Here is an 11,363-nt window from a genome sequence, read left to right as displayed (position 1 = left end):
TACATAAAAATGTGTAGATTGCCTGGGGGCACCTAAACAGGAAACAGAGAAACAATTAGACTTCTTGTTTTGTTCTGACCTCTGTTTTGTTTTGTTCTACTTAGCTGCTGAATAGAAGGAGCTGGAGATAGAGACTGTTGTTTTTCTGTGTCTGTAATCACCACGGCTAAGCCTCCCTGGTCATAGCAGGGGTCAAATCTGTGTGAACACCCACTTTTCATCCTACAGTGAAATTAAATACAGTGTTGGTGAATGCTGTAATTCTCCACTGACTGCAACCCACACCAAGTGCTGCGGTTAGCCACCCAGGCCTGTACGGTGCACGCATGCGATAACAGGCAGCGATATGGCGTCCTAATTGCTGGCCTGAGTGCTATTGGAGGGAGTTTTCAGCAGGTTTCTTTTTCACTTTCGCTCCATTTGATGTCTTTGAAGTCGGTCTTTTATCTGCTGTTGCTCCTGATGGCTGTTGTCTTTGGTGCGGTGCAGTGTGCGCCCTGCTCTTTGAGCACTCCTAACATGTAACAAAGGCAAGCCCTTAGAGAGAAAAGGAGAGCGAGGGAGCTCTTCTCTCACATACTTTCTCACATGAATTCATACACGCACAAGCACAGATGCAAGCGGCATATACAGTCACATTTAGCCACAGCCATTCATGTGCACCAAAAAAAAAAAAAAAAAAAAGCCTTCGCTGTCAGTAAAAACTGCTCTGTGTGGTTGTTTAACGTGCCCTGATTTGATAAAGGGCCAAGTGCGGGAAATGAGAGAGTAGTGTGTTTGTCTCAGGGGTTGTAGTGGGGTAAATATAGCAACAAGACAGCACCAGTTGATATGAAGGATTCCATGGTGTGGAGTGCTGTTGTGACTCACCAGCCTATGATGATCTGTGTGTGTGTGTGTGTACGTGTGTGTGTGTTTACTTACATACACTTGGGTATATACATGTCCAGTGTTGTTCTCATTCATTTGATGAACTTGAGTATAATTGGCCTACTCTTGACTCCTCTAGCCTGGTGTACAATAGTCAATTACAATGGAGAGAATGTGTGTGTGTGTGTGTGTGTGTGTGTGTGTGTGTGTGTGTGTGTGTGTGTGTGTGTGTGTGTGTGTGTGTGTGTGTGTGTGTGTGTGTGTGTGTGTGTAGGTTGAGGAGGGAGGGAGAGACCAGGGGAAAGCATTGGAGCGAGCGAGCAGGGCAAACTGCGAGAAGAAGCCAGAGACAGCCTGCATAGCTGGCTCCCGGCTGGCTGCGTGGGGGTGTGTGTGTCTTAAGAGTGTGTTGAGAGGAGAGTGAGAGCACCGGTCGTCTCCATGTCTAATCAGGAGAACACTTGTGTGTCCCCGTCTCATTGTCTCCTGGGCCCCTCAGGGCGGAGGCCCTCCACTCCACCGCTACACCTCAGGACATGCTGATATAGCTGCGGGTCCGGTCCACGACAGCAGCTCACACAGGAATCAAGACCTTGATTGTCATGAAGGAATGCAAAATATTTAAAAATCTGTTGTTTGAAACTGCAAATATTTACTTCATTGGGGGAGCTAAGTCCTACAGGAGATGCTAAATATTAGTGGAAATGGATGAGCCCTTCATAAAACCATTGTGGTCGTTTTTATTAAACTATACAGGAATGCCATTGTGGTGTACTCAATAACGAGCAGTGACACTTGTAGTGTACGATGTGTTTTAATCTTATATTACTGTATGTGTTTCTTAACGTTTAAATCACAGTTTTTATTCCATTATTATTGAGGATTTTTAATGCCTTGAAACAAAACTAGATGCGTTAGGCCCAACTTTTCAACGCGACATAGCGTATGTAGCAAATAATGTCTAATTAATGGGACATAACCAGCCTGGTGAACTTGACCTCACTATGTAAAAAAAAAAACTCTTGCAGACTCTGCGTGCAGTCGCAGGACATGCGCGCCCCCGACCCCGGTGTTTCTGTTCCGTCGCAGGGTAGCTGTGCGCGCTCCCGCCTCAGCAGTTTCCCAGTTCCGTCTCCTCCATTACTGGCGAGGCTCAGAATCAATAATTCAATAGTTTTGGCGTCTAAATCCTGCCCCAAACGGCGAGATACACAAACACTCCAGACTCTATAGTGCAGACTCTGTGAGATCAGTATTAATTAATAGCTAAAGACATTGTGTTTTGTGTGGAAATATCGGAAGGGTAATGCGATCTGGATTCCTATAATTATAGGCTCCCGTGTCAGGTGTTTATTAAATGTTCAATAAGAGGCGGTTAAGATGTCAGGAAATGAATCAGGCAGATCTGCGAGTCAAGTGAGGCAGGCGTTAATAAATTATTTTTACAAAGACGTTGGCTTTGTTTTGCTGTGTGAGCTGCGTGTGTATTTTGCAGATATTTCCATGCATAGTGGCAAACTTCAGGTCATGACACAGACACCGGCAACATTTTCATTCAGTGGAGATGGGCAGGAGGCCAGATTCAAGGCGAAACATGGGAGAATCACGACTGGAATTACATCGAATACCATTAACCTATATTACTACATGTAAAAAATGTTTATTTCTGACAATATCTTAAACGTTGCTGGTGAGGAAAAGAACATAATCGATTTAAGCCGAATATAAACTAGGCATTTAGGTTGCTAAGTGCAAACCGATAAACAAACTCTGCCTATAATTAAATTAAAAATGCATCTTTGTTTAATATAACCATTAGGCCGTTTGGGTTAGCTCATTTAATTGCAGAAGGAGTAACGCAGCGGCTTCAAACCTAAATGAGTCGCCTGTTGTGAAATAATAATAGAATTGTGTGCATTTCAAGCGCTTCAACGCAGCAAAACTTTATCTTTGAGCCACTGAGCGGCCCCGGTCTCTTTATCCTTTATCTGCCAGTTTTTGTAGCTTGTACTGGAAATTACTAGTCCTCCTCTCCAAACGCTCCATAACCAAATTATGAATAATGCATCGGTTTGGCATGGGAGCAGCAACAGACACCCATGTTCCTGACTAAACGGGCCTGTCACAACTGTGACGTTATCAAAAGACCTATAGCTACACACATGAATTATTAAAAATCTGCTGCCCTCAAAGCTTCACCGCCAGCGATGATAATAATAATAATAATAATAATAATAATAATAATAATAATAATAATAATAATAATAATAATTTAGCTGATAAAGGCCAATTAAGAATGTAAAAATAATGTCAACTCCTTAAAGAAACTTTTGTTAATTTATTGTAGGAACGAAAAACATTTTGTTTAGGTGGATTCACGTTTCACATGTGATGGAAAAAGTAAAACAATTTCATGAATATTCTTTTTTTTTCCCCCCTTTTTTTTAGAAACCCGTGCCTCAGGTGAGTTCACTGTTCAGTTCACTGTTATAAAAACATCAAAATTACATACAGAAAGCACATGGGTTTTTTTAATACACGGAAATAAAGTAAAATACAAAATGAACAAATTCCCCACAAGGCATTCATAAAGCCACTAAATAATAAAAATAATGCATGTTTCTTGTGTATAAACATATTTTACACGTGCCCGTACCGGTTCGCATACAGTCCTCGTGTTACCGTCATTTGTTCTCTGTATTAAAGATGGCATTTGTGACATAACGCTCTCCTTTAAAGGGGGACTAATCACCACCTTACATGGACACTAGATCGGGTTATCCTGACCAAAAAAAAAAAATCAGCATAGCCTACACATATATTATAATCTCACATTTCCCCGTATGTCAACTGTAGATTCACCTTTACCAGAGGGGGTCCAAACAAGGTCAAATATGGCAAACATTCAAGTGAGATGCCCTTCCTCAGAGAGGGGAGGAAGAAGAGGGCAGGAGAGAGAGAGAGAGAGAGAGAGAGAGAGAGAGAGAGAGAGAGAGAGAGAGAGAGAGAGAGATGGCTCACATCACGTCATCCGTGAAGACAAACTCATGCAAACACTGCTTGGGCATTTTGAATTTTGAACAAGAAACATAAGAGGGAGAAACACTTCGATTATTGTCCTTTTTTTTGTTTGTTTGTCTCTGTTGTTGTCAAAGAATTCCCGCTCTGTCCTTTTACAGAGAAAGTGTTTTGTTGCGAGGCCAGCCTCCATATAGGTTCAAAATGAAAACATAACAATAATAATATAATATTAAAACAGAACGAAACAACTGCAGAATGGTTCGCCTTGTTTGACAAAGTATCGACCGTCCCAGCTGCATCCTCCTCCTCCTCCTCCTCCTCCTCCTCCTCCTCCTCCTCGGGATGTCCCACCGCCCTCCTCAGCCATGTGGCTGCACAGAAGGACCCTGCGGAGCCTCGCTGTCCATCCCACCCGCCACTTTTTCTGGCGTCCAAAAATCACATCTGTGTAGGCTATCACGTCACAGTCTCTTTTTTTCATTGTCTGCTCTTTATCTCATAAATAGCCTATATTTTTATAGTTATACTCGTCGTCCTTCATTTTAAAAAATGAACCATAAATATCGTCCTCGGATAATTTTTTTTCTCACTTTGTCCTTGAGTTGGTTTTTTTTTTTTTTTTTCCCACTGTGTGGCTTAAGCGTTTATGTTCAGTGTCTGTCCGTCGCGAGGACATGGCAGATAGTGCGTGCACGCCTCGCGCCATCCCGTCTCCCCGGCGTCACAGTCCCAGCGCGGCCGCGTGCTTTTTGGCCTTCAGTCTCAGGTCGGCGATGCTCGAGTTCTTGCTGGTGTTCTTGGCTGCGGCGGCGGCGGCCACGACCGAGGCGGCTGAGGCGGACTCGGCCGCGAGCGTCGCCAGGGGCAGCCCGAACGGCGGCGCGGGGAACATCATGTAGGGCGCGTGCGCCGCCAGATGAGAGTGCAGGTGGTGCTGCGCGTGGGCCACGGCGCTGTCCAGCTGTAGTTGCGCCTGCACCTGAAAGGAGAAGGGCGGCACGTTGCAATGACTATCCTACGGGACGGGACGCACGGATGGGGAGAGAAGGGGGAGAACATGCGTTAACTTTCAGTGGGTTGTCTGAAGGGTCATTTCACCAGTGAGACTGTTGTAGATGTGGTTCAGCTATTGACTGTGTGCCCCTGTGAGGAGGCAGGATGACCGCGTAGAGAGGTCAGCATTCAGCGGGACTTCAGGGTGCAGTGACCCAAGTGTCACTGAGCAATATCACTGGATGCCATCTCGTTCTAGGGGTATTGTTGGCTACTGCAACCCGTGTGTCTATTTTTTATATTTGGACATCAGTGGCATGAAATCTAATCTCATTTCAACCTTTCATGGCCTTTGGGAAACTTGGCCTGCAACATAATAAACCCAAGTCCAGGCCAGTGGTGCTCAAAGTGAGGACTGGACTTTACTAGAATTAAATGCAGTGTGAATTATGTACATCATTTGATTATTCTGACCAGACTCCTCTGTCCCCTTCGTGCAGGTGCACAGTTCAGTGTGTCAAAAGCAAACCAATCCCTCCACGGAAAATAAGAGACTCCTGTTGTTGGTTATCTAGCATGCACCCTGCAGCGTTAGGCCTTACTAATGTGTTTACGTGCTCCAGTAAAATAAGCATATAAACGATCCGTAAAACAATAGAGGGATATTTTTTCAATTAGGGTGTGCAGGCTACGCTGTGTTGGCACAGTGCTTTTGTCAGTGTGGTAATAAGAGTTTAGTTACCCCCTACATTGGAACTGGAGTCTCTGCATAGCACTTGGGTAGAGCCTGTGCCAAGACAGCAGTCCGGGGATTGGTCTGGTTTTAAGACTAGACGCTTCAAAGTAACTTGCCTGTTGGAATGGCATCCGTAAAGCCCCCACGTTGACATATGGCGCTACACGACAAGCTTCAAACTGATTCGCTGCTCCAATCAGGACTCCTGCGAAAGCACAGATGATAGCCTAATTGTTAGAGGAGCATTCAGAACCACAAAGAGCAAAAACTGCAGGACTGAACAACGAGCAGTAAGCTGACTGCCCGGTGTAAACTTTAATAACGTCCAGGATAAACTAGACAAATCACAGTGTTTTTTTGTTTTTGTTTTGGTGGCTTCATTAAACCACGACCCAAATGGTAACAGTGCGTAAAGATGAAGGATGCTGCATGAGCGTGTAGTCACCTTGTGACAGAACAGAATAGAAATACGGCTGCAGTTTGGTGTTAAAGGCGTACCTTTATGTAACTGGTTCTCCTGCTTTCTGCATTTGGCTCTTCTATTCTGGAACCAAACCTGCAGGGACAAAAATTAATTAGAGACCTACTGATTGGCAGCTGCTTGTGAGGCCATGTGTAATTCCTCTCAAAGTGACAACAACCGCAGAAAAACAATATCCCCGAGGAGCACTGAAATATTAATGGCACTGCTTAACCCCCGGATTTGAATTATTACATTTAGTCTGCAATGAGAGAGAGCGGGGAGGGGGAGCTGGAGCAGAGAGGGGGGAGAGAGAGTGGAGCAAATAGTAAATGCACGAAAAGGGGAACATTAAGACCTTATTAGGAGAAGTGAAACACCCTTGTTGGAAATGTGCAGGACGATTGGACTATAATAAATAACCTTGTCAGCGCTGGTTTCATCTTTCTATAGATTAGTGTCCCCGAAGAGTTGAATGGGACTCTCAGATATCGAATAGCAGCAGCGCTATTACGGTTTTGGACATCAGAGCAAGGCGATCTGAGAACATCTCCCTCTTTCCCTTTCCATCTCCCTCTCATTAAATGACCGCTGAAATTAATTACCCTTATCTGCACAAAATCCATGTCAGAGAAACGCTTAAATGCCTCGCAGTTTCGTCTAATCACCGCCATAACACGCACTTGCGCACACACACTCACACGCATACACACACACAGAGGAAAACCCGCTTCAAAGACAGCTCACTTCTCTTTTCCCTCTGTTGAAATCGACAAGCGTCAATTTCAGAGGAACGCCTTGAAACACAGATTAAACGATTAATCTGCTTTGAATCTCGCAGACAAAGCTCGAGCTAAATTAGCCCACAATACAACATGTCAATCTGGACTCTCCCTTACATTAGGTCCATACACACAGAGCGAGAGCACGATTGAAATATCTTATTGATTTGGCTGTCAGCTGGCTTCATTTATTGACCACAGTATATGTCAATCGGAAGTCCTTTTGTGCACGCTTCGGGTCTAATTTATTGCAATGATAAAAGATAATGCGCTGCATTTATTGATTGAGGCGGAATTTTTTTGGGGGGGGGGGGGCAATCAAAATAAATATGTGGTCTGTGCATGCAACTGGTAAAGATATAATGCTCTAACAGAGAGAGCGAGAGAGAGGGAGCTGCTCTTGATTTGGATAGAAAATAATACATAATTTATGCAAATCCCCGAGCTGTGCTCCTTGTTCGGCACACAATACGCCTTATTGGTGAGATTCCAGTTCAGGCCGGGAGAGCCCCGCAAAAAGCTGCCTTTAACTTTTTTTTTTTTTTTTTTTAAGGGGGGTTGGAGGGTGAGTTTGGGATCTTTTGGGCCCGTTTTATGATTTCTTTTTTCCACAACGATTCAATATGGAGACAAATGCTCAGTCCTCCCCTGAGCCGGGGCGCACTGGATGAAAGAGGCTGGAATAAGATTGATAAATCAGATGAGAGGAGTTGTCTATATGTTCGTTGTCCCCCTAGTCACGTTACACAAGACATGTCTGAGAGACCCCCACCCCAGCACCACCACCACCACCACCACCACCCCTCCACAGCAGACTGGATGAAGCCTTACAGGGTTTCTGCGCAGATGGTGCGTCCCCGTGAAAAACGACAGCATCTCCGACAAACAGGGCCTCGGTAACATACACCCAGGAACCGAAGGCAAATATTTGTAGGCTTATTTGTTTCGGTGGATTTAGACAATAAAGATTAAATCGACTCTCGTGACACAAGCAGGGCCCAATTGAGATAATTGACACAGATGATATAATCGAAACGAGCTGAGAGGAAAATGATCCAGTCAGAAAAATGAGGGGGGGAATAACGTTTTAATGGCGAGCTCCGTTTCCTCCTGCTTTAAAAATCTTGTTCAACTTATTAAAACTTCCCATGAGGTTCCTCTGAGCTGTTTCACAATTTCAGGCCTGCTGAAGTCCAGCAAGTGTATGTGTGTGCACATTTCTCTTGCACATGGAAAAACTCCTTAAAAACAAAATGTCATCAGCAACAGACGGCACTCATGCGTGATATCAAGCTTATCATAACAACAATCTGCGAATGCTTTATTAAAATCCCTGCACAAAAAAAGACAATAGAAAAATGGGAGTCAGCACATTTATTATTATTACTACTCTATTATTACTATTATTATTATTATTGTTTAAATGTAAGCATGTGGGTCACTGTCATCCATTGTTTTTGACACACATGTACTCATGTACACATACTCACACTGTCATGGTTTTGATAATGTTGTTAATGATAATGAAATAGTAATTATAGTAAAAAAGTAAAAAAGTAAAAAAGAAATAGTATTATTTTTTGATTTTTTTTCAGTTTATTGATCACGTGCTTTTCTATTTTAAAATGATATTATTATTATTAGTAGTAGTAGTAGTAGTAGTATTAGTATTATTATTATATTCTTCTGTTTTCCTTTTTCTATGTTTTTCTTCTTCTGTTTGTTGTTGTTTTTTTGAAGAGTGAAACGTGTCTTCCCACCTGCACTCGGGCCTCCGACAGTCCCAGTCGCTGGCTTAGCTCCTCCCGCATGAAGGCGTCCGGGTAGTGGGTCTCGTCGAACAGCCGCTCCAGCTCGTTGAGCTGCTCTAATGTGAAGTTAGTCCGACTTCTCCTCTGTTTGATTTTAGTCTGTGCCTCGTCCTCGATAGGCTTCGAGTCCTCTTTCCTTTCTTTCACGTCCGTGTTGCCTGTGTGGCAGACGAGAGGAGACATCAAACATCACGGAGCTGTCCTGTGACCCCCAGTCTACGATCACCACCAACCTCCATCCACACATTATTTATCAAATCTTAAAATGCGGTTTAACGCTTAGAAATAAGGTTTATTCTAATAGAAATCGCACAACTGGCATGGGTGTGCTGCAGCTCAATGCACGGGCTTATTTATTCCAGTAAAAATGAACCAGACTAAAGGGTGTGTAAACTCTAGATTAAAGGGTTGAAGAGCTGAAAGATATCCGTCACTGTAGCCACTAAAAACTCGCGATCTTCACAATTATTATCGACCCACAGCAAGCTGAAATAAAACCTAATGATAAGAAAGAAAGGAAGAAAGACATGCCCTCCCAGCCCTCAAAGAGCACACAGCTATCAGACCTCGGATGTTTTGTAGAGCTACATAAAGCTCTTTAATTATTAACTGCTTATAAATATGCATCGCTGTGCCCACTGTTGGATGTCTGATACATGCTTGTCGCAGTTCCGCTTTTAACCACGCTGCCCATGACGAACAGATGTCATTTTAACAAGCCTCCCAGCTCTGAGATGTCTTGTCCTGATGTGTTGTCACATTTTTGTCCAGGTTTCGTACACACAGCGGTCAGGCTGCACAGGACAGCTGAGCATCACTTTTTCCTCAAATGTGCAGAATAAATGAGTGTAATACAGCTGGAGTCGGTCTGTTTGAAAGCATTAAACTCAAAAGCCATTTTTGTTATTTGAGTAAGCATTTGCAATTTAAAGTGGGATTTTATATTCTCTTGAATCCCCGATTTCTCTCATTTGATATCATTTTCTCCGTGCGGTTATAAATAATCTGTAATTATTGAGGACAACGACGAAAAACAAGTCTCCCACCTACTGCCTATTTCATATTTGTGATATGACATCATCAGATTTGTATTCAAGCCATCCACTATTGCACCTGATGTGCTGTCACACACTTGATTTCCACCTTTCATGTGCAGCTGTGATGTGTACGTCAGGTGTTTGCTACGCCTTCCTTTCGTTGAGACGTTTCCATTATATCTAGGAGAAAGATATCCGAGATGACTGAAAATCAATGACGCTTATTGAAGGAATATTAGTAAACTGCAGCTACGTGGTTACGAGGCGTCTGAAGGACCACAATGCACCTATGTTACTTTTCTAAACTCTGAAAAATGCCAGACATTTATATTATAGAAGAAAGCTTCTTAGTTTGCCACCGGAGGCCTCGTTGTTTATCATAATTCTGGCTTAGGCCTTTTCCGATGCTCCGAATCGATGAATTGAAACTTTTAAACTGTGCCACATTAAGACAATACGAGCTGCATGCGTTTTATTAAGATGGAAAATGTTGTGCGCAACAATGCCAGGTTCAAAGTCCACACTGAGGGCGATTTTGAGGGTGCACAACAGCTAACGAGAGCAAAAATAAATGAGACTTTCAGAGAGCACCGGTTAATAGTTTCCGCTTTTGCAGCGCTCGATCGTCCTGCAACTTAGGCCTGCATCGACAATCTCACTGTCTGGCTGCTAAAATCTGCCGGATCCGTTTGGATCAGGATCCAAACAAGATGTTTTAACTCTGTTTTGCGAATTAACGCGTGGCTATGACGTTCGATCCGCCTTACTCCTCTACAAGTCTTTAAGTCCTCCAGACCTCCTTCTGTTGATACAGACTGTTCACCATGCACTCCTACCGTCAATGAGTTTGGGGCTCCCGGCGTCCCTGATTCTTTCCGGGCCGAGCATGTCCGTTTCCCTGCCCGGCGAGAGCGCAACGTTCCGGGTGACGACTGCCGCCTCCTCTCGGCTCCCCGGCTCTCCGGATAAAGACTCCCTGCTCCCTGCTCGCGTCGAGCCGGTCTCCAACACCTCCCTATAGGTTATCACTTCCTTCTTCTCCTTCACTTTCTGATCGAAAGACTTTGACACGAAAGCGGTGAGCTCTTCCATCCCTGCCTTCTCCCCCCCCAAAAAAAAAAAAAAAAAATCACACACACACACACACACTCACACACGCCACACACACTCACACACACACGCGCACACACTCACTCACACACTCTCTCCCCTTTGCTCCGCGACAGCTTAAGACATCAATGGTGTGGCTCGTTTTAAAGTCGACCCCCTTGAAAATGATACGAGATGATGCTGCCAACTCTGGAAGAAGGTAAAAAATGTAGAAAGAATATATCTTCTCAGCCAATTCCTCCTCCTTTGGTAGCGGAGTTGGGAACCTGCTGGTGATCCTCTATTGAAGTCACAGTATTTATACTTTGCGGCGCCTTGCCCCCTTGATCCGTGCAAATTACCTCCCCTCAGGATGCCGGGATGAGCCCCCCTTCCCCTTCACTGATACGGGAGAGAGAGAGAGAGAGTGAGAGAGAAGAGGAGAAAAAAAACATTAAGCAGCACCGTCGCTATTGGCCATTAATCCGAGATTGACAAGAAGGACTAATTAATTTAATTAAGCGCTCATTCGCTGCTATTGTCCTGAGTTAGTTTTTTAAACAC

The 11,363-nt window shown here is 44.0% G+C and overlaps 1 protein-coding gene across 2 annotated transcripts; it reads right to left on the bottom strand.

The window, feature by feature from the left end:
- Positions 1-3,984: 3,984 nt before the first annotated feature.
- On the bottom strand, positions 3,985-11,363 carry shox2 (shox homeobox 2). 2 transcript variants are annotated; one of them, XM_070971298.1, is made up of 5 exons: positions 10,547-11,363; positions 8,623-8,831; positions 6,119-6,176; positions 5,737-5,825; positions 3,985-4,906 (listed from the first exon to the last, which is right to left on the bottom strand). In XM_070971298.1, the coding sequence occupies exons 1-5, from the start codon at positions 10,800-10,802 to the stop codon at positions 4,613-4,615; spliced, it is 906 nt and encodes a 301-aa protein (XP_070827399.1). In that variant the 5' UTR covers positions 10,803-11,363; the 3' UTR covers positions 3,985-4,612. The 2 variants fall into 2 exon arrangements, with proteins under 2 accessions (XP_070827399.1, XP_070827400.1); XM_070971299.1 differs by having other exon boundaries at positions 3,985-4,870.

This window comes from Chaetodon trifascialis, chromosome 9, assembly GCF_039877785.1.
Source record: "Chaetodon trifascialis isolate fChaTrf1 chromosome 9, fChaTrf1.hap1, whole genome shotgun sequence".
In the NCBI taxonomy this organism is placed as follows: Eukaryota; Metazoa; Chordata; class Actinopteri; order Chaetodontiformes; family Chaetodontidae; genus Chaetodon; species Chaetodon trifascialis.
The sequence above is the reverse complement of the archived record's forward strand: the minus strand, read 5'-3'. Positions and strand labels throughout refer to the sequence as shown.

Coding starts and splice junctions, on each gene's coding strand:
- shox2 (XM_070971298.1), bottom strand. CDS start 10,802: ATGGAAGAGCTCACCGCTTTCGTGTCAAAGTCTTTCGATCAGAAAGTG. Junction 6,177..8,622: donor TGTCGGAGGCCCGAGTGCAG/GTGGGAAGACAC, acceptor TTGTCCCTGCAG/GTTTGGTTCCAGAATAGAAG. Junction 4,907..5,736: donor TACGGATGCCATTCCAACAG/GCAAGTTACTTT, acceptor CCCGTCCCGTAG/GATAGTCATTGCAACGTGCC.